Source organism: Oncorhynchus clarkii, chromosome 6 (assembly GCF_045791955.1).
Source record: "Oncorhynchus clarkii lewisi isolate Uvic-CL-2024 chromosome 6, UVic_Ocla_1.0, whole genome shotgun sequence".
Taxonomy (NCBI): domain Eukaryota; kingdom Metazoa; phylum Chordata; class Actinopteri; order Salmoniformes; family Salmonidae; genus Oncorhynchus; species Oncorhynchus clarkii.
Genome location: NC_092152.1, coordinates 4,934,632 through 4,959,148, shown reverse-complemented (window position 1 = coordinate 4,959,148; position 24,517 = coordinate 4,934,632). Strand labels below are relative to the sequence as shown.

Sequence of the window (24,517 nt, the reverse complement as noted above, 5' to 3'; positions counted from 1 at the left end):
AGGGGCCAACCAGGACCAACCCTGCTTAGCTTCAGAAGCAAGCCAGCAGTGGCATGCTGGGTGGTATGCAGGGTGGTATGCTGGGTGGGATGCAAGGTGGTATGCAGGGTGGTATGCTGGGTGGTATGCAGGGTGGTATGCAGGGTGGGATACAGGGTGGTATGCTGGGTGGTTCAGGGTGGTATGCAGGGTGGTATGCTGGGTGGTTCAGGGTGGTACGCAGGGTGGTTCAAGGTGGTATGCTGGGTGGTTCAGGGTGGTATGCTGCTGGCTAAGTCAGTTAGGTTCAGGCACAGTTCAAGAAAATAGCTTTTTGTTAGCCTTCGTATTTGATGAAAAACCTGTTGTCAGACAGCTGTATAATACTACAAGACAGTGTAATGAGAATGATCTCACAGACTGGTAGCATCCCCAGACCCAGATCTCCCAGACTGGTAGCATCCCCAGACCCAGATTACCCAGACTGGTAGCATCCCCAGACCCAGATCTCCCAGACTGGTAGCATCCCCAGACCCAAATTACCCAGACTGGTAGCATCCCCAGACCCAGATTACCCAGACTGGTAGCATCCCCAGACCCAGATCACCCAGACTAGTAGCATCCCCAGACTGGTAGCATCCCCAGACTGGTAGCATCCCAAGACTGGAAACATCCCCAGACTGGTAGCATCCCCAGACCCAGATCACCCAGACTGGTAGCATCCCCAGACCCAGACTGGTAGCATCCCAAAACCCAGATCACCTAGACTGGTAGCATCCCCAGACCCAGATCACCCACACTGGTAGCATCCCCAGACCCAGATCACCCAGACTGGTAGCATCCCCAGACCCAGATCACCCAGACTGGTAGCATCCCCAGACCCAGATCACCCAGACTGGTAGCATCCCCAGACTGGTAGAATCCCCAGACTGGTAGCATCCCCAGACCCAGATCACCCAGACTGGTAGCATCCCCAGACTGGTAGCATTCCCAGACCAAGATCACCCAGACTGGTAGCATCCGCAGACCCAGAGCACCCAGACTGGGAGCATCCCCAGACCCAGATCACCCAGACTGGTAGCATTCCCAGACCCAGATCACCCAGACTGGTAGCATCCCCAGACCCAGATCACCCAGACTGGTAGCATCCCAAAACCCAGATCACCTAGACTGGTAGCATCCCCAGACCCAGATCACCCACACTGGTAGCATCCCCAGACCCAGATCACCCAGACTGGTAGCATCCCCAGACCCAGATCACCCAGACTGGTAGCATCCCCAGACCCAGATCACCCAGACTGGTAGCATCCCCAGACTGGTAGAATTCCCAGACTGGTAGCATCCCCAGACCCAGATCACCCAGACTGGTAGCATCCCCAGACTGGTAGCATTCCCAGACCAAGATCACCCAGACTGGTAGCAGCCGCAGACCCAGAGCACCCAGACTGGGAGCATCCCCAGACCCAGATCACCCAGACTGGTAGCATCCCCAGACCAAGATCACCCAGACTGGTAGCATCCCCAGACCCAGATCACCCAGACTGGTAGCATCCCCAGACCCAGATCACCCAGACTGGTAGCATCCCAAAACCCAGATCACCTAGACTGGTAGCATCCCCAGACCCAGATCACCCACACTGGTAGCATCCCCAGACCCAGATCACCCAGACTGGTAGCATCCCCAGACTGGTAGCATTCCCAGACCAAGATCACCCAGACTGGTAGCAGCCGCAGACCCAGAGCACCCAGACTGGGAGCATCCCCAGACCCAGATCACCCAGACTGGTAGCATCCCCAGACCAAGATCACCCAGACTGGTAGCATCCCCAGACCCAGATCACCCAGACTGGTAGCATCCCCAGACCCAGATCACCCAGACTGGTAGCATCCCAAAACCCAGATCACCTAGACTGGTAGCATCCCCAGACCCAGATCACCCACACTGGTAGCATCCCCAGACCCAGATCACCCAGACTGGTAGCATCCCCAGACCCAGATCACCCAGACTGGTAGCATCCCCAGACCCAGATCACCCAGACTGGTAGCATCCCCAGACTGGTAGAATTCCCAGACTGGTAGCATCCCCAGACCCAGATCACCCAGACTGGTAGCATCCCCAGACTGGTAGCATTCCCAGACCAAGATCACCCAGACTGGTAGCAGCCGCAGACCCAGAGCACCCAGACTGGGAGCATCCCCAGACCCAGATCACCCAGACTGGTAGCATTCCCAGACCCAGATCACCCAGACTGGTAGCATCCCCAGACCAAGATCACCCAGACTGGTAGCATCCCCAGACCCAGAGCACCCAGACTGGTAGCATCCCCAGACCCAGATCACCCAGACTGGTAGCATCCCCAGACCCAGATCACCCAGACTGGTAGCATCCCCAGACCCAGATCACCCAGACTGGTAGCATCCCCAGACTGGTAGCATCCCCAGACCCAGATCACCCAGACTGGTAGCATCCCCAGACCCAGATCACCCAGACTGGTAGCATCCCCAGACCCAGATCACCCAGACTGGTAGCATCCCCAGACCGAGATCACCCAGACTGGGAGCAACCCCAGACCAAGATCACCCAGACTGGTAGCATCCCCAGACCCAGATCACCCAGACTGGTAGCATCCCCAGACCCAGAGCACCCAGACTGGGAGCATCCCCAGACCCAGATCACCCAGACTGGTAGCATCTCCAGACCCAGATCACCCAGACTGGTAGCATCCCCAGACCCAGATCACCCAGACTGGTAGCATCCCCAGACCCAGAGCACCCAGACTGGTAGCATCCCCAGACCCAGATCACCCAGACTGGTAGCATCCCCAGACCCAGAGCACCCAGACTGGTAGCATCCCCAGACCCAGATCACCCAGACTGGTAGCATCCCCAGACCCAGATCACCCAGACTGGTAGCATCCCCAGATCACCCAGACTGAAACACTCACACAATGAATGGATCCCAAGACCCAGATCACCCAGACTGGTAGCATCCCCAGACCCAGAGCACCCAGACTGGGAGCATCCCCAGAACCAGATCACCCAGACTGGTAGCATCTCCAGACCCAGATCACCCAGACTGGTAGCATCCCCAGACTGGTAGCATCCCCAGACCCAAATCACCCAGACTGGTAGCATCCCCAGACCCAGATCACCCAGACTGGTAGCATCCCCAGACTGGTAGCATCCCCAGACCCAAATCACCCAGACTGGTAGCATCCCCAGACCCAGATCACCCAGACTGGTAGCATCCCCAGCAGCACTGAAACACTCACACAATGAATGGATCCCAAGACCCAGATCACCCAGACTGGTAGCATCCCCAGACCCAGAGCACCCAGACTGGGAGCATCCCCAGAACCAGATCACCCAGACTGGTAGCATCTCCAGACCCAGATCACCCAGACTGGTAGCATCCCCAGACTGGTAGCATCCCCAGACCCAGATCACCCAGACTGGTAGCATCCCCAGACCCAGATCACCCAGACTGGTAGCATCCCCAGACCCAGATCACCCAGACTGGTAGCATCCCCAGACCCAGAGCACCCAGACTGGTAGCATCCCCAGACCCAGATCACCCAGACTGGTAGCATCCCCAGACCCAGATCACCCAGACTGGTAGCATCCCCAGACCCAGATCACCCAGACTGGTAGCATCCCCAGACTGGTAGCATCCCCAGACCCAGATCACCCAGACTGGTAGCATCCCCAGACCCAGATCACCCAGACTGGTAGCATCCCCAGACCCAGATCACCCAGACTGGTAGCATCCCCAGACCCAGATCACCCAGACTGGTAGCATCCCCAGATTGGTAGCATCCCCAGACCCAGATCACCCAGACTGGTAGCATCCCCAGACCCAGATCACCCAGACTGGTAGCATCCCCAGACCCCGAGCACCCAGACTGGGAGCATCCCCAGACCCAGATCACCCAGACTGGTAGCATCCCCAGACCCAGATCACCCAGACTGGTAGCATCCCCAGACCCAGATCACCCAGACTGGTAGCATCCCCAGACCCACAGCACCCAGACTGGTAGCACCCCCAGACCCAGATCACCCAGACTGGTAGCATCCCGAGACCCAGATCACCCACACAGGTAGCATCCCCAGACCCAGAGCACCCAGACTGGGAGCATCCCCAGAACCAGATCACCCAGACTGGTAGCATCTCCAGACCCAGATCACCCAGACTGGTAGCATCCCCAGACCCAGATCACCCAGACTGGTAGCATCCCCAGACCCAGAGCACCCAGACTGGTAGCATCCCCAGACCCAGATCACCCAGACTGGCAGCATCCCCAGACCCAGAGCACCCAGACTGGTAGCATCCCCAGACCCAGATCACCCAGACTGGTAGCATCCCCAGACCCAGATCACCCAGACTGGTAGCATTCCCAGACCACCCAGACTCGGAGCATCCCCAGACCGAGATCACCCAGACTGGTAGCATCCCCAGACCCAGATCACCCAGACTGGTAGCATCCCCAGACCCAGATCACTCAGACTGGTAGAATCCCCAGACCCAGATCACACAGACTGGTAGCATCCCCAGACCCAGATCACCCAGACTGGTAGCATCTCCAGACCCAGATCACCCAGACTGGTAGCATCCCCAGACCCAGATCACACAGACTGGTAGCATCCCCAGACCCAGATTACCCAGACTGGTAGCATCCCCAGACCCAGATCACCGAGACAGGTAGCATCCCTAGACTGGTAGCATCCCCAGACCCAGATCACCCAGACTGGTAGCATCCCCAGACAGATCACCCACACAGGTAGCATCCCCAGACCCAGATCACCCAGACTGGTAGCATCCCCAGATCACCCAGACTGGTAGCATCCTCAGACCCAGATCACCCAGACTGGTAGCATCTCCAGACCCAGATCACCCAGACTGGTAGCATCCCCAGACTGGTAGCATCCCCAGACTGGTAGCATCCCCAGACCCAGATCACCCAGACTGGTAGCATCCCCAGACTGGTAGCATCCCCAGACTGGTAGCATCCCCAGACTGGCAGCATCCCCAGACTGGTAGCATCCCCAGCAGCACTGAAACACTCACACAATGAATGGTATACGTACCAACCATGGCGCTGACCTCCCCCGCCATGAGAACAGGCACCGTCTCGTTGTATAGGTTGACGTCTATGATGCCTTTCCGTATGGTCTCCCCCACCTTGGCTCCAAGCAGCATGGAACCCAACGTCTCGAAGATGGACGCCAGGATACAGGCCTGTTTCAGCGTCACCACCCCCGACCCCACCGCCGTCCCGAACGAGTTGGCCACGTCGTTGGCCCCCACAGAGAACGCCAGGATGAAGGCTATGACGAAGCCAAGGATCACCATCCACAGGTACTCTTGTAAATCCACCATCTTGACTCAAAAATCCCAAATCCACAGAAAAAAAAACAAGACAAGGAGAGAAACCTACCTAACTCAACCTAACCAACTCAGCTAAAAGCAGCTAGCTGTTGGTTCGTTGGAGAGGAGCTGTAAATCCTTTCCTCTGTGCGTACGAAGCTCTGCTGTGACTTCGTCCCCTTCCTGGTTGTGTTCAGTTGGAGGGGAGCAGTGTGTCGCTAACTCAGCGTCTGGAAGTCAGTCTGTAGAGAGGAGGCGGCTAGTGGCGGACGGAGGGGGCATTCCATGACTCAGAGCTGAGACAGTCCCTTCTACACACGTCCCTCACCTGACAAACAAACACACAAAGAAAAGAGAGGTTAGAGGTCACAATTAGGCTAGACATCTTCCCCCCAACAACAGACCAATGAGAATGTCTGCTCCACCAACACCAACCAATCAGAGTGACTGTCCCCTCCCCCCCAACAACAGACCAATGAGAATGTCTGGTCCGCCAACACCGACTAATGATAATGTCTGCTCCCCCCAACACCAACCAATCAGAGTGACTGTCCCCCCCAACCCCAACCAATGACCTGTGAGTCTAATGACACGAGGTGGATGAGAGGGGCAGTCTTTGATTAAAGCGGAGCACACTGAAAGTGTGTGTGTGTGTGTGTGTGTGTGTGTGTGTGTGTGTGTGTGTGTGTGTGTGTGTGTGTGTGTGTGTAAAGCAGAGGACAGCTCCGATAGCCAGCCACAATAGGAAATAATTGCATCATGGTCCATACTTTAAAAATAATCAAATAATCCCTGTTAGCTGGACTGGGGCCTATAAAAAGACTAGTGTGTGGGGAACGAGATGTGAGCTATGTGTTCAGTGTTTTAGGAATAGCATATTAACACCCCTCTCCCTCCCTCACTCCCCCTCCCTCCCTCCCTCTCCCTCTCTCCCTCCCTCCCTCACTCCCCCTCCCTCCCTCTCTCCCTCCCTCACTCACCCTCCCTCCCTCACTCTCTCCCTCCCTCGCTCTCCCTCCCTCCCTCCCTCATTCCCCCTCCCTCCCTCTCTCCCTCCCTCCCTCCCTCGCTCTCCCTGCCTCTCTCCTTCACTCTCCCTCCCTCCCTCCCTCTCCCTCTCTCCCTCACTCCCCCTCCCTCCCTCTCTCTCTCTCTCTCCCTCCCTCGCTCTCCCTCCCTCCCTCCCTCACTCCCCCTCCCTCCCTCTCTCCCTCCCTCCCTCACTCTCCCTCCCTCGCTCTCCCTACCTCCCTCCCTCCCTCCCCCTCTCTCCCTCCCTCCCTCCCTCCCTCCCTCACTCCCCCTCCCTCCCTCTCTCCCTCCCTCCCTCACTCTCCCTCCCTCCCTCTCTCCCTCGCTCTCCCTCCCTCCCTCACTCCCTCCCTCCCTCGCTCTCCCTCCCGCTCTCCCTCCCGCTCTCCCTCCCGCTCTCCCTCCCTCCCTCACTCTCCCTCCCTCCCTCCCTCCCCCCCCCCTCCCTCACTCTCCCTTCCTCCCTCTCCCTTCCTCCCTCACTCCCTACCTCCCTCTCTCTCCCTTCCTCCCTCACTCTCCCTTCCTCCCTCACTCACTCTCCCTCCCTCCCTCACTCTCCCTTCCTCCCTCACTCTCCCTTCCTCCCTCACTCTCCCTTCCTCCCTCACTCTCCCTTCCTCCCTCACTCTCCCTCTCTCCCTCACTCTCCCTCTCTCCCTCACTCTCCCTCTCTCCCTCCCTACCTCCCTCCCTCTCCCTCCCTCCCTCCCTCCCTCCCTCACTCTCCCTCCCTCCCTCCCTCTCTCCCTCCACCACAACAAGGCCCTTAGCTGTCAGCTGCTATGAGGCGTGATCACCTTTCACTGCTTCTCCACTGCTGAGTTTCCATCCAGATTAATATTAGCATCTGATGTGGACAAGTATCAAAGTCGTGAGTGCTGATCTAGGATCAGTTTTCAGATAATCTGATTCATTAGGATCAAACAACAAAAAAAAAGAGGCAAAACTGATCCCTGATCAGCATTTTTAGTCTGAGACACTTTTTGAATAAATGGGCCCTTTTTTTACACCAAATCAAATAAAATGTTATTGGCCACCAGCGCCGAATACAACAGGTGTAGGTAGACCTCACAGTGAAATGCTGAATACAACAGGTAGACCTCACAGTGAAATGCTGAATACAACAGGTGTAGGTAGACCTCACAGTGAAATGCTGAATACAACAGGTGTAGTAGACCTCACAGTGAAATGCTGAATACAACAGGTGTAGTAGACCTTACAGTGAAATGCTGAATACAACAGGTGTAGGTAGACCTCACAGTGAAATGCTGAATACAACAGGTAGACCTCACAGTGAAATGCTGAATACAACAGGTGTAGGTAGACCTCACAGTGAAATGCTGAATACAACAGGTGTAGTAGACCTCACAGTGAAATGCTGAATACAACAGGTGTAGTAGACCTTACAGTGAAATGCTGAATACAACAGGTGTAGGTAGACCTCACAGTGAAATGCTGAATACAACAGGTGTAGTAGACCTCACAGTGAAATGCTGAATACAACAGGTGTAGTAGACCTTACAGTGAAATGCTGAATACAACAGGTGTAGTAGACCTTACAGTGAAATGCTGAATACAACAGGTGTAGTAGACCTTACAGTGCAATGCTGAATACAACAGGTGTATTAGACCTGACAGTGAAATGCTGAATACAACAGGTGTAGTAGACCTCACAGTGAAATGCTGAATACAACAGGTGTAGTAGACCTTACAGTGAAATGCTGAATACAACAGGTGTAGTAGACCTGACAGTGAAATGCTGAATACAACAGGTGTATTAGACCTGACAGTGAAATGCTGAATACAACAGGTGTAGTAGACCTTACAGTGAAATGCTGAATACAACAGGTGTAGTAGACCTTACAGTGAAATGCTGAATACAACAGGTGTAGTAGACCTTAAAGTGAAATGCTGAATACAACAGGTGTAGTAGACCTTACAGTGCAATGCTGAATACAACAGGTGTATTAGACCTGACAGTGAAATGCTGAATACAACAGGTGTAGTAGACCTCACAGTGAAATGCTGAATACAACAGGTGTAGTAGACCTTACAGTGAAATGCTGAATACAACAGGTGTAGTAGACCTGACAGTGAAATGCTGAATACAACAGGTGTAGTAGACCTGACAGTGAAATGCTGAATACAACAGGTGTAGTAGACCTGACAGTGAAATGCTGAATACAACAGGTGTAGTAGACCTGACAGTGAAATGCTGAATACAACAGGTGTAGTAGACCTGACAGTGAAATGCTGAATACAACAGGTGTAGTAGACCTGACAGTGAAATGCTGAATACAACAGGTGTAGTAGACCTTACTGTGAAATGCTGAATACAACAGGTGTAGTAGACCTGACAGTGAAATGCTGAATACAACAGGTGTAGTAGACCTCACAGTGAAATGCTGAATACAACAGGTGTAGTTGACCTTACAGTGAAATGCTGAATACAACAGGTGTAGTAGACCTTACAGTGAAATGCTGAATACAACAGGTGTAGTTGACCTTACAGTGAAATGCTGAATACAACAGGTGTAGTAGACCTTACAGTGAAATGCTGAATACAACAGCAGGTGTAGTAGACCTTACAGTGAAATGCTGAATACAACAGGTGTAGTAGACCTTACAGTGAAATGCTGAATACAACAGGTGTAGTAGACCTGACAGTGAAATGCTGAATACAACAGGTGTAGTAGACCTGACAGTGAAATGCTGAATACAACAGGTGTAGTAGACCTTACAGTGAAATGCTGAATACAACAGGTGTAGTAGACCTGACAGTGAAATGCTGAATACAACAGGTGTAGTAGACCTGACAGTGAAATGCTGAATACAACAGGTGTAGTAGACCTGACAGTGAAATGCTGAATACAACAGGTGTAGTAGACCTCACAGTGAAATGCTGAATACAACAGGTGTAGTAGACCTTACAGTGAAATGCTGAATACAACAGGTGTAGTAGACCTGACAGTGAAATGCTGAATACAACAGGTGTAGTAGACCGCACAGTGAAATGCTGAATACAACAGGTGTAGTAGACCTTACAGTGAAATGCTGAATACAACAGGTGTAGTAGACCTCACAGTGAAATGCTGAATACAACAGGTGTAGTAGACCTGACAGTGAAATGCTGAATACAACAGGTGTAGTAGACCTGACAGTGAAATGCTGAATACAACAGGTGTAGTAGACCTGACAGTGAAATGCTGAATACAACAGGTGTAGTAGACCTGACAGTGAAATGCTGAATACAACAGGTGTAGTAGACCTTACAGTGAAATGCTGAATACAACAGGTGTAGTAGACCTGACAGTGAATTGCTGAATACAACAGGTGTAGTAGACCTCACAGTGAAATGCTGAATACAACAGGTGTAGTTGACCTTACAGTGAAATGCTGAATACAACAGGTGTAGTAGACCTTACAGTGAAATGCTGAGTACAACAGGTGTAGTAGACCTTACAGTGAAATGCTGAATACAACAGGTGTAGTAGACCTGACAGTGAAATGCTGAATACAACAGGTGTAGTAGACCTCACAGTGAAATGCTGAATACAACAGGTGTAGTAGACCTCACAGTGAAATGCTGAATACAACAGGTGTAGTAGACCTCACAGTGAAATGCTGAATACAACAGGTGTAGTTGACCTTACAGTGAAATGCTGAATACAACAGGTGTAGTAGACCTTACAGTGAAATGCTGAATACAACAGGTGTAGTAGACCTTACAGTGAAATGCTGAATACAACAGGTGTAGTAGACCTTACAGTGAAATGCTGAATACAACAGGTGTAGTAGACCTGACAGTGAAATGCTGAATACAACAGGTGTAGTAGACCTGACAGTGAAATGCTGAATACAACAGGTGTAGTAGACCTTACAGTGAAATGCTGAATACAACAGGTGTAGTAGACCTGACAGTGAAATGCTGAATACAACAGGTGTAGTAGACCTGACAGTGAAATGCTGAATACAACACGTGTAGTAGACCTGACAGTGAAATGCTGAATACAACAGGTGTAGTAGACCTCACAGTGAAATGCTGAATACAACAGGTGTAGTAGACCTTACAGTGAAATGCTGAATACAACAGGTGTAGTAGACCTGACAGTGAAATGCTGAATACAACAGGTGTAGTAGACCTCACAGTGAAATGCTGAATACAACAGGTGTAGTAGACCTTACAGTGAAATGCTGAATACAACAGGTGTAGTAGACCTCACAGTGAAATGCTGAATACAACAGGTGTAGTAGACCTGACAGTGAAATGCTGAATACAACAGGTGTAGTAGACCTGACAGTGAAATGCTGAATACAACAGGTGTAGTAGACCTGACAGTGAAATGCTGAATACAACAGGTGTAGTAGACCTGACAGTGAAATGCTGAATACAACAGGTGTAGTAGACCTTACAGTGAAATGCTGAATACAACAGGTGTAGTAGACCTGACAGTGAATTGCTGAATACAACAGGTGTAGTAGACCTCACAGTGAAATGCTGAATACAACAGGTGTAGTTGACCTTACAGTGAAATGCTGAATACAACAGGTGTAGTAGACCTTACAGTGAAATGCTGAATACAACAGGTGTAGTAGACCTTACAGTGAAATGCTGAATACAACAGGTGTAGTAGACCTGACAGTGAAATGCTGAATACAACAGGTGTAGTAGACCTGACAGTGAAATGCTGAATACAACAGGTGTAGTAGACCTTACAGTGAAATGCTGAATACAACAGGTGTAGTAGACCTTACAGTGAAATGCTGAATACAACAGGTGTAGTAGACCTCACAGTGAAATGCTGAATACAACAGGTGTAGTAGACCTTACAGTGAAATGCTGAATACAACAGGTGTAGTAGACCTCACAGTGAAATGCTGAATACAACAGGTGTAGTAGACCTTACAGTGAAATGCTGAATACAACAGGTGTAGTAGACCTTACAGTGAAATGCTGAATACAACAGGTGTAGTAGACCTGACAGTGAAATGCTGAATACAACAGATGTAGTAGACCTTACAGTGAAATGCTGAATACAACAGGTGTAGTAGACCTTACAGTGAAATGCTGAATACAACAGGTGTAGTAGACCTTACAGTGAAATGCTGAATACAACAGGTGTAGTAGACCTTAGAGTGAAATGCTGAATACAACAGGTGTAGTAGACCTTAGAGTGAAATGCTGAATACAACAGGTGTAGTAGACCTTACAGTGAAATGCTGAATACAACAGGTGTAGTAGACCTTACAGTGAAATGCTGAATACAACAGGTGTAGTAGACCTTACAGTGAAATGCTGAATACAACAGGTGTAGTAGACCTTACAGTGAAATGCTGAATACAACAGGTGTAGTAGACCTTAGAGTGAAATGCTGAATACAACAGGTGTAGTAGACCTCACAGTGAAATGCTGAATACAACAGGTGTAGTAGACCTTACAGTGAAATGCTGAATACAACAGGTGTAGTAGACCTTACAGTGAAATGCTGAATACAACAGGTGTAGTAGACCTCACAGTGAAATGCTGAATACAACAGGTGTAGTAGACCTCACAGTGAAATGCTGAATACAACAGGTGTAGTAGACCTTACAGTAAAATGCTGAATACAACAGGTGTAGTAGACCTCACAGTGAAATGCTGAATACAACAGGTGTAGTAGACCTGACAGTGAAATGCTGAATACAACAGGTGTAGTAGACCTTACAGTGAAATGCTGAATACAACAGGTGTAGTTGACCTTACAGTGAAATGCTGAATACAACAGGTGTAGTAGACCTCACAGTGTAATGCTGAATACAACAGGTGTAGTAGACCTGACAGTGAAATGCTGAATACAACAGGTGTAGTAGACCTTACAGTGAAATGCTGAATACAACAGGTGTAGTAGACCTCACAGTGAAATGCTGAATACAACAGGTGTAGTAGACCTTACAGTGAAATGCTGAATACAACAGGTGTAGTAGACCTCACAGTGAAATGCTGAATACAACAGGTGTAGTAGACCTTACAGTGAAATGCTGAATACAACAGGTGTAGTAGACCTGACAGGGAAATGCTGAATACAACAGGTGTAGTAGACCTTACAGTGAAATGCTGAATACAACAGGTGTAGTAGACCTCACAGTGAAATGCTGAATACAACAGGTGTAGTAGACCTTACAGTGAAATGCTGAATACAACAGGTGTAGTAGACCTCACAGTGAAATGCTGAATACAACAGGTGTAGTAGACCTTACAGTGAAATGCTGAATACAACAGGTGTAGTAGACCTCACAGTGAAATGCTGAATACAACAGGTGTAGTAGACCTTACAGTGAAATGCTGAATACAACAGGTGTAGTAGACCTTACAGTGAAATGCTGAATACAACAGGTGTAGTAGACCTCACAGTGAAATGCTGAATACAACAGGTGTAGTAGACCTTACAGTGAAATGCTGAATACAACAGGTGTAGTAGACCTCACAGTGAAATGCTGAATACAACAGGTGTAGTAGACCTTACAGTGAAATGCTGAATACAACAGGTGTAGTAGACCTCACAGTGAAATGCTGAATACAACAGGTGTAGTAGACCTTACAGTGAAATGCTGAATACAACAGGTGTAGTAGACCTTACAGTGAAATGCTGAATACAACAGGTGTAGTAGACCTGACAGTGAAATGCTGAATACAACAGATGTAGTAGACCTTACAGTGAAATGCTGAATACAACAGGTGTAGTAGACCTTACAGTGAAATGCTGAATACAACAGGTGTAGTAGACCTTACAGTGAAATGCTGAATACAACAGGTGTAGTAGACCTTAGAGTGAAATGCTGAATACAACAGGTGTAGTAGACCTTAGAGTGAAATGCTGAATACAACAGGTGTAGTAGACCTTACAGTGAAATGCTGAATACAACAGGTGTAGTAGACCTTACAGTGAAATGCTGAATACAACAGGTGTAGTAGACCTTACAGTGAAATGCTGAATACAACAGGTGTAGTAGACCTTACAGTGAAATGCTGAATACAACAGGTGTAGTAGACCTTAGAGTGAAATGCTGAATACAACAGGTGTAGTAGACCTCACAGTGAAATGCTGAATACAACAGGTGTAGTAGACCTTACAGTGAAATGCTGAATACAACAGGTGTAGTAGACCTTACAGTGAAATGCTGAATACAACAGGTGTAGTAGACCTCACAGTGAAATGCTGAATACAACAGGTGTAGTAGACCTCACAGTGAAATGCTGAATACAACAGGTGTAGTAGACCTTACAGTAAAATGCTGAATACAACAGGTGTAGTAGACCTCACAGTGAAATGCTGAATACAACAGGTGTAGTAGACCTGACAGTGAAATGCTGAATACAACAGGTGTAGTAGACCTTACAGTGAAATGCTGAATACAACAGGTGTAGTTGACCTTACAGTGAAATGCTGAATACAACAGGTGTAGTAGACCTCACAGTGTAATGCTGAATACAACAGGTGTAGTAGACCTGACAGTGAAATGCTGAATACAACAGGTGTAGTAGACCTTACAGTGAAATGCTGAATACAACAGGTGTAGTAGACCTCACAGTGAAATGCTGAATACAACAGGTGTAGTAGACCTTACAGTGAAATGCTGAATACAACAGGTGTAGTAGACCTCACAGTGAAATGCTGAATACAACAGGTGTAGTAGACCTTACAGTGAAATGCTGAATACAACAGGTGTAGTAGACCTGACAGGGAAATGCTGAATACAACAGGTGTAGTAGACCTTACAGTGAAATGCTGAATACAACAGGTGTAGTAGACCTCACAGTGAAATGCTGAATACAACAGGTGTAGTAGACCTTACAGTGAAATGCTGAATACAACAGGTGTAGTAGACCTCACAGTGAAATGCTGAATACAACAGGTGTAGTAGACCTTACAGTGAAATGCTGAATACAACAGGTGTAGTAGACCTCACAGTGAAATGCTGAATACAACAGGTGTAGTAGACCTTACAGTGAAATGCTGAATACAACAGGTGTAGTAGACCTTACAGTGAAATGCTGAATACAACAGGTGTAGTAGACCTCACAGTGAAATGCTGAATACAACAGGTGTAGTAGACCTTACAGTGAAATGCTGAATACAACAGGTGTAGTAGACCTCACAGTGAAATGCTGAATACAACAGGTGTAGTAGACCTTACAGTGAAATGCTGAATACAACAGGTGTAGTAGACTTACTTACGAGCCCCTTAACAAACAATGCAGTTAAGAAGAGAAAAAAGAGTTAATAAATAAATAAACAGCTCTGTCTCTCTACCGGGTAGACCATCTATCTGATGCCGCCTGGTCAAAACGAGTACGACATTGTTGCCGCCAGTAGTATTGAAGGAAAGGGAAGCCAGCGAGCATCTGGTCTCCCTTGGCAAAACAGGCAGTTAACCCATTGTTCCCCGGGATGTGGATGTCGGGATGTGGATGTCGATTCAGTCAGACCCCCCCCCACGCACCTCTCTGATTCAGAGGGGTTGGGTTAAATGCGGAAGACACACCTCTCTGATTCAGAGGGGTTGGGTTAAATGTGGAAGACACACCTCTCTGATTCAGAGGGGTTGGGTTAAATGTGGAAGACACACCTCTCTGATTCAGAGGGGTTGGGTTAAATGTGGAAGACACATTTCAGTTGAATGTATTCAGTTGTACAAATGACTAGGTATCCCCCCCCCCCCTTTCCCCTTCGTTGTAACAGGTGGCCTGCTTGACCTTTGGGCATGTAAACAAAAGCATGAGAAGAGAGCAATGTTTTGTGTGTGTGTGTGTGTGTCTCTGTGTGTGTGTGTCTGTGTGTGTCTCTGTGTGTGTGTGTCTGTGTGTGTCTCTGTGTGTGTGTGTGTGTGTGTGTGTGTGTGTGTGTGTGTGTGTGTGTGTGTGTCTGTGTGTGTGTGTGTGTGTGTGTGTGTGTGTGCGTGTGTGTCTCTCTCTGTGTGTGTGTGTGTGTCTGTGTGTGTCTCTGTGTGTGTGTGTGTGTGTGTGTGTGTGTGTGTGTGTGTGTGTGTGTGTGTGTGTGTGTGTGTGTGTGTGTGTGTGTGTGTGTGTGTGTGTGTGTGCGTGTGTGTGTGTGTCTCTGTGTGTGTGTGTGTGTGTGTGTAATGGTATCCAGTCCCTCTCCTTTACCCTGCTCTAAATGGTCCTGATGCTGTAGTTTGCCGTCTTAAAAAGGTTCTCAGTGAGAGAGAGTCACCACCACAACACAAACAGGATGCAGAGGTTTTGAAATGTTCCTATAAGTGCATGTAGACCTTCCCAAGGCTGAGACCGGCAAGCAGCTAGGGGCTATTCTCAGATTTAAATTAAAAAAACATGGTTTATGGATTCAACTAGTTTAGCGATAGCATCAACATGTTTAGGTCCTGACTCCAGACCTGTATTTGGGTTAAGACAGTAGATAGCTGCCTAGCTAACACTTGTTTATGAGCTGAACGGCGCCGACAGAGATGGCCGCCTCGCTTCGCGTTCCTAGGAAACTATGCAGTTTTTTGTTTTTTTACGTGTTATTTCTTACATTAGTACCCCAGGTCATCTTAGGTTTCATTACATACAGTCGAGAAGAACTACTGAATATAAGATCAGCATCAACTCACCATCAGTACGACCAAGAATATGTTTTTCGCGACGCGGATCCTGTGTTCTGCCTTACAAACAGGACAACGGAGTGGATTCCATCCAGCGACCCAAAAAAACAACTCCGAAAAAGAGGGAAACGAGGCGGTCTTCTGGTCAGACTCCGGAGACGGGCACACCGTGCACCACTCCCTAGCATTCTTCTTGCCAATGTCCAGTCTCTTGACAACAAGGTTGATGAAATCCGAGCAAGGGTAGCATTCCAGAGGGACATCAGAGACTGTAACGTTCTTTGCTTCACAGAAACGTGGCTCACTGGAGAGACGCTATCCGAGGCGGTGCAGCCAACGGGTTTCTCCACGCATCGCGCAGACAGAAACAAACATCTTTCTGGTAAGAAGAGGGGCGGGGGCGTATGCCTTATGACTAACGTGACATGATGTGATGAAAGAAACATACAGGAACTCAAATCCTTCTGTTCACCTGATTTAGAATTCCTCACAATCAAATGTAGACCGCATTATCTACCAAGAGAATTCTCTTCGATTATAATCACAGCCGTATATATCCCCCCCCAAGCAGACACATCGATGGCTCTGAATGAACTTTATTTGACTCTTTGCAAACTGGAAACCATTTATCCGGAGGCTGCATTCATTGTAGCTTGGGATTTTAACAAGGCTAATCTGAAAACAAGACTCCCTAAATTTTATCAGCATATTGATTGCGCAACCAGGGGTGGAAAGACCTTGGATCATTGTTACTCTAACTTCCGCGACGCATATAAGGCCCTGCCCCGCCCCCCTTTCGGAAAAGCTGACCACGACTCCATTTTGTTGATCCCTGCCTACAGACAGAAACTAAAACAAGAGGCTCCCACGCTGAGGTCTGTCCAACGCTGGTCCGACCAAGCTGACTCCACACTCCAAGACTGCTTCCACCACGTGGACTGGGACATGTTTCGTATTGCGTCAGACAACAACATTGACAAATACGCTGATTCGGTGTGCGAGTTCATTAGAACGTGCGTTGAAGATGTCGTTCCCATAGCAACGATTAAAACATTCCCTAACCAGAAACCGTGGATTGATGGCAGCATTCGCGTGAAACTGAAAGCGCGAACCACTGCTTTTAATCAGGGCAAGGTGTCTGGTAACATGACCGAATACAAACAGTGCAGCTATTCCCTCCGCAAGGCTATCAAACAAGCTAAGCGTCAGTACAGAGACAAAGTAGAATCTCAATTCAACGGCTCAGACACAAGAGGCATGTGGCAGGGTCTACAGTCAATCACGGACTACAGGAAGAAATCCAGCCCAGTCACGGACCAGGATGTCCTGCTCCCAGGCAGACTAAATAACTTTTTTGCCCGCTTTGAGGACAATACAGTGCCACTGACACGGCCTGCAACGAAAACATGCGGTCTCTCCTTCACTGCAGCCGAGGTGAGTAAGACATTTAAACGTGTTAACCCTCGCAAGGCTGCAGGCCCAGACGGCATCCCCAGCCGCGCCCTCAGAGCATGCGCAGACCAGCTGGCCGGTGTGTTTACGGACATATTCAATCAATCCCTATACCAGTCTGCTGTTCCCACATGCTTCAAGAGGGCCACCATTGTTCCTGTTCCCAAGAAAGCTAAGGTAACTGAGCTAAACGACTACCGCCCCGTAGCACTCACTTCCGTCATCATGAAGTGCATTGAGAAGTGCTTTGAGAGACTAGTCAAGGACCATATCACCTCCACCCTACCTGACACCCTAGACCCACTCCAATTTGCTTACCGCCCAAATAGGTCCACAGACGATGCAATCTCAACCACACTGCACACCGCCCTAACCCATCTGGACAAGAGGAATACCTATGTGAGAATGCTGTTCATTGACTACAGCTCGGCATTCAACACCATAGAGACCCTGGGTCTCGACCCCGCCCTGTGCAACTGGGTACTGGGCTTCCTGACGGGCCGCCCCCAGGTGGTGAGGGTAGGCAACAACATCTCCTCCCCGCTGATCCTCAACACTGGGGCCCCTCAAGGGTGCGTTCTGAGCCCTCTCCTGTACTCCCTGTTCACCCACGACTGCGTGGCCACGCACGCCTCCAACTCAATCATCAAGTTTGCGGACGACACAACAGTGGTAGGCTTGATTACCAACAACGACGAGACGGCCTACAGGGAGGAGGTGAGGGCCCTCGGAGTGTGGTGTCAGGAAAATAACCTCACACTCAACGTCAACAAAACTAAGGAGATGATTGTGGACTTCAGGAAACAGCAGAGGGAACACCCCCCTATCCACATCGATGGAACAGTAGTGGAGAGGGTAGCAAGTTTTAAGTTCCTCGGCATACACATCACAGACAAACTAAATTGGTCCACTCACACAGACAGCATTGTGAAGAAGGCGCAGCAGCGCCTCTTCAACCTCAGGAGGCTGAAGAAATCCGGCTTGTCACCAAAAGCACTCACAAACTTCTACAGATGCACAATCGAGAGCATCCTGGCGGGCTGTATCACAGCCTGGTACGGCAACTGCTCCGCCCTCAACCGTAAAGCTCTCCAGAGGGTAGTGAGGTCTGCACAACGCATCACCGGGGGCAAACTACCTGCCCTCCAGGACACCTACACCAACCGAAGTCACAGGAAGGCCATAAAGATCATCAAGGACATCAACCACCCGAGCCACTGCCTGTTCACCCCGCTATCATCCAGAAGGCGAGGTCAGTACAGGTGCATCAAAGCTGGGACCGAGAGATTGAAAAACAGCTTCTATCTCAAGGCCATCAGACTGTTAAACAGCCACCACTAACATTGAGTGGCTGCTGCCAACACACTGACACTGACTCAACACCAGCCACTTTAATAATGGGAATTGATGGGAAATGATGTAAATATATCACTAGCCACTTTAAACAATGCTACCTTATATAATGTTACTTACCCTACATTATTCATCTCATATGCATACGTATATACTGTACTCTATATCATCGACTGTATCCTTATGTAATACATGTATCACTAGCCACTTTAACTATGCCACTTTGTTTACATACTCATCTCATATGTATATACTGTACTCGATACCATCTACTGTATCTTGCCTATGCTGCTCTTTACCATCACTCATTCATATATCCTTATGTACATATTCTTTATCCCCTTACACTGTGTACAAGACAGTAGTTTTGGAATTGTTAGTTAGATTACTTGTTGGTTATTACTGCATTGTCGGAACTAGAAGCACAAGCATTTCGCTACACTCGCATTAACATCTGCTAACCATGTGTATGTGACAAATAAAATTTGATTTGATTTGATTTGAACTGAGACCTGTATTAGGGTGAAGACAGTAGATACTGCCTAGCTAACACTTGTTTATGAGCTGAACTGAGACCTGTATTAGGGTGAAGACAGTAGATACTGCCTAGCTAACACTTGTTTATGAACTGAACTGAGACCTGTATTAGGGTGAAGACAGTAGATAGCTGCCTAGCTAACACTTGTTTATGAACTGAACTGAAGCCTGTATTTGGGTGAAGACAGTAGATAGCTGCCTAGCTAACACTTGTTTATGAACTGAACTGAAGCCTGTATTTGGGTGAAGACAGTAGATAGTTGCCTAGCTAACACTTGTTTATGAACTGAACTCTGTATTTGGGTGAAGACAGTAGATAGCTGCCTAGCTAACACTTGTTTATGAACTGAACTCTGTATTTGGGTGAAGACAGTAGATAGCTGCCAAGCTAACACCTGTTTATGAACTTTACCCAGACCTGTATTAGGGTGAAGATAGTAGATAGCTGCCTAGCTAACACTTGTTTATGAGCTGAACTGAGACCTGTATTTGGGCAGACAGGATAATTTTAGCCTGTCTTATCTGTTTAGGTAGCCACCAGGAAACACGTCCAAAATGGCACTATGAGGCCCAATGCACCTCATCGGGTCCATGTTGGCCCCAAAGCATTGGCCCAGTGTGGCCAGCTCTCACCTTGCCTGAAAAAAAAGCCCAATCTTTTCCCAGAAAACCTAATAATTTTGGGTTTGTTTATATTTGTCCTGTTACACACAAGTGTGTAATTGAAATGTTTATTTTTTATATGCCAACTCTCCCTGAGACACCACAAGGGAGTGGGACACCACCAGGGAGTGGGACACCACCAGGGAGTGGGACATCACCAGGGAGTGGGACACCACCGGGGAGTGGGACACCACCGGGGAGTGGGACATCACCGGGGAGTGGGACATCACCAGGGAGTGGGACACCACCAGGGAGTGGGACACCACCAGGACACCACCAGGGAGTGGGACACCACCAGGACACCACCGGGGAGTGGGACACCACCAGGGAGTGGGACACCACCAGGGAGTGGGACATTACCAGGGAGTGGGACATCACCAGAGAGTGGGACATCACCAGAGAGTGGGACACCACCAGGGAGTGGGACACCACCAGGGAGTGGTACATCACCGGGGAGTGGGACACCACCAGGGAGTGGGACATCACCAGGGAGTGGGACATCACCAGGGAGTGGAACACCACCAGGGAGTGGGACATCACTGGGGAGTGGGACATCACCGGGGAGTGGGACATCACCGGGGAGTGGGACATCACCAGGGAGTGGGACACCACCAGGGAGTGGGACACCACCGGGGAGTGGGACATCACCAGGGAGTGGGACACCACCAGGACACCACCAGGGAGTGGGACATCACCAGGGAGTGGGACACCACCAGGACACCACCAGGGAGTGGGACATCACCAGGGAGTGGGACACCACCAGGACACCACCAGGGAGTGGGACATCACCAGGGAGTGGGACACCACCAGGGAGGGGAACACCACCAGGGAGTGGGACATTTCTAAGTGACGACAAACTTTTGAACCGTATGTTTTTACAAGAGAAAGTATCTCATAATATATTATGTCACATGCACTTGTTTAAGAATATTTAATCACCATGATCAAACAAAAGAACCCTTAAACCGGAGAGAACAAAGAGAACTGTGTCCGCCCCTTCAGCGGCCTCTGAAGGACCTTGTTTTGCCAACAGTTGTCTGCACAAAAAGAACTGTGTGCAAGCTGGTGTTCCACGGTATACTGATATTTAGATATGTATATAGCCGCTCTACTGTATATAGCCTCTCTACTGTATATAGCCTCTCTACTGTATTTAGCCTCTCTACTGTATATAGCCTCTCTACTGTATATAGCCTCTACTGTATATAGTCTCTCTACTGTATATAGCCTCTCTACTGTATATAACCTCTCTACTGTATATAGCCTCTCTACTCTATATAGCCTCGCTACTGTATATAGCCTCACTACTGTATATAGCCTCTCTACTGTATATAGCCTCTCTACTGTATATAGCCCCACTACTGTATATAGCCCCTCTACTGTATATAGCCTCACTACTGTATATAGCCTCACTACTGTATATAGCCTCTCTACTGTATATAGCTTCGCTACTGTATATAACCTCACTACTATATAGCCTCTCTACTGTATATAGTCTCTCTACTGTATATAGCCTCTCTACTGTATATAGCCTCTCTCCTGTATATATCCCCACTACTGTATATAGCCTCTCTACTGTATATAGTCTCTCTACTGTATATAGCCTCTACTCTATATAGCCTCACTACTGTATATAGCCTCTCTACTGTATATAGCCTCTCTACTTTATAGCCTCTCTACTGTATATAGCCTCTACTGTATATAGCCTCACTACTGTATATAGCCTCTCTACTGTATATAGCCTCTACTGTATATAGCCTCACTACTGTATATAGCCTCTCTACTGTATATAATAGCCTCTACTACATATAATAGCCTCTACTGTATATAACCTCTCTACTGTATATAGCCTCACTACTGTATATAACCTCTCTACTGTATATAGCCTCTACTGTATATAACCTCTCTACTGTATATAACCTCTCTACTGTATATAGCCTCACTACTGTATATAACCTCTCTACTGTATATAGCCTCTACTGTATATAACCTCTCTACTGTATAGAGCCTCTCTACTGTATATAACCTCTCTACTGTATATAGCCTCTCTACTGTATATAGCCTCTCTACTGTATATAGCCTCTCTACTGTATATAGCCTCTCTACTGTATATAACCTCTCTACTGTATATAGCCTCTCTACTGTATATAACCTCTCTACTGTATATAGCCTCTCTACTGTATATATCCCCACTACTGTATATAGCCTCTCTACTGTATATAGCCTCTCTACTGTATATAGCCTCTACTCTATATAGCCTCACTACTGTATATAGCCTCTCTACTGTATATAGCCTCTCTACTGTATATAGCCTCTCTACTGTATATAGCCTCTACTGTATATAGCCTCACTACTGTATATAGCCTCTCTACTGTATATAGCCTCTACTGTATATAGCCTCACTACTGTATATAGCCTCTCTACTGTATATAATAGCCTCTACTACATATAATAGCCTCTACTGTATATAACCTCTCTACTGTATATAGCCTCACTACTGTATATAACCTCTCTACTGTATATAGCCTCTACTGTATATAACCTCTCTACTGTATATAACCTCTCTACTGTATATAGCCTCACTACTGTATATAACCTCTCTACTGTATATAGCCTCTACTGTATATAACCTCTCTACTGTATAGAGCCTCTCTACTGTATATAACCTCTCTACTGTATATAGCCTCTCTACTGTATATAGCCTCTCTACTGTATATAGCCTCTCTACTGTATATAGCCTCTCTACTGTATATAACCTCTCTACTGTATATAGCTTCTCTACTGTATATAGCCTCTCTACTGTATATAGCCTCTCTACTGTATATAACCTCTCTACTGTATATAACCTCTCTACTGTATATAGCCTCTCTACTGTATATAGCCTCTCTACTGTATATAACCTCTCTACTGTATATAGCCTCTCTACTGTATATAGCCCCTCTACTGTATATAGCCTCTCTACTGTATATAGCCTCGCTACTGTATATAGCCTCTCTACTGTATATAGCCCCTCTACTGTATATAGCCTCTCTACTGTATATAGCCTCTCTACTGTATATAACCTCTCTACTGTATATAGCCTCTCTACTGTATATAGCCCCTCTACTGTATATAGCCTCTCTACTGTATATAGCCTCTCTACTGTATATAGCCTCTCTACTGTATATAGCCTCTCTACTGTATATAGCCTCTCTACTGTATATAACCTCTCTACTGTATATAGCCTCTCTACTGTATATAGCCTCTCTACTGTATATAACCTCTCTACTGTATATAACCTCTCTACTGTATATAGCCTCTCTACTGTATATAGCCTCTCTACTGTATATAACCTCTCTACTGTATATAGCCTCTCTACTGTATATAGCCCCTCTACTGTATATAGCCTCTCTACTGTATATAGCCTCGCTACTGTATATAGCCTCTCTACTGTATATAGCCCCTCTACTGTATATAGCCTCTCTACTGTATATAGCCTCTCTACTGTATATAACCTCTCTACTGTATATAGCCTCTCTACTGTATATAGCCCCTCTACTGTATATAGCCTCTCTACTGTATATAACCTCTCTACTGTATATAGCCTCTCTACTGTATATAGCCCCTCTACTGTATATAGCCTCTCTACTGTATATAACCTCTCTACTGTATATAGCCTCTCTACTGTATATAGCCCCTCTACTGTATATAGCCTCTCTACTGTATATAGCCTCTAATACCTTTGTTGCACTATTGGTTAGAGGCTGTAAGTAAATATTTCACTGTCAGGTCTACTACACCTGTTGTATTCAGCATTTCACTGTAAGGTCTACTACACCTGTTGTATTCAGCATTTCACTGTGAGGTCTACTACACCTGTTGTATTCAGCATTTCACTGTGAGGTCTACTACACCTGGTGTATTCAGCATTTCACTGTAAGGTCTACTACACCTGTTGTATTCAGCATTTCACTGTAAGGTCTACTACACCTGTTGTATTCAGCATTTCACTGTGAGGTCTACTACACCTGTTGTATTCAGCATTTCACTGTCAGGTCTAATACACCTGTTGTATTCAGCATTTCACTGTGAGGTCTACTACACCTGTTGTATTCAGCATTTGACTGTGAGGTCTACTACACCTGTTGTATTCAGCATTTCACTGTAAGGTCTACTACACCTGTTGTATTCAGCATTTCACTGTGAGGTCTACTACACCTGTTGTATTCAGCATTTCACTGTAAGGTCTACTACACCTGTTGTATTCAGCATTTCACTGTCAGGTCTACTACACCTGTTGTATTCAGCATTTCACTGTAAGGTCTACTACACCTGTTGTATTCAGCATTTCACTGTGAGGTCTACTACACCTGTTGTATTCAGCATTTCACTGTGAGGTCTACTACACCTGTTGTATTCAGCATTTCACTGTAAGGTCTACTACACCTGTTGTAGTCAGCATTTCACTGTAAGGTCTACTACACCTGTTGTATTCAGCATTTCACTGTAAGGTCTACTACACCTGTTGTATTCAGCATTTCACTGTAAGGT

At 47.6% G+C, this 24,517-nt stretch overlaps 1 protein-coding gene across 2 annotated transcripts in view; it reads right to left on the bottom strand.

Moving 5' to 3' along the window:
* LOC139410563 (sodium-dependent phosphate transporter 2-like) overlaps positions 1–24,517 on the bottom strand; it is a 131,819-nt gene that overhangs the window by 46,912 nt on the left and 60,390 nt on the right. For both annotated transcript variants that reach the window (XM_071155852.1, XM_071155853.1), the window contains exon 2: positions 5,065–5,672. In XM_071155852.1, coding sequence (XP_071011953.1) covers positions 5,065–5,356 — 292 coding nt within the window. In that variant the 5' untranslated portion in view covers positions 5,357–5,672. The remainder of the gene's footprint in view (positions 1–5,064; positions 5,673–24,517) is intronic.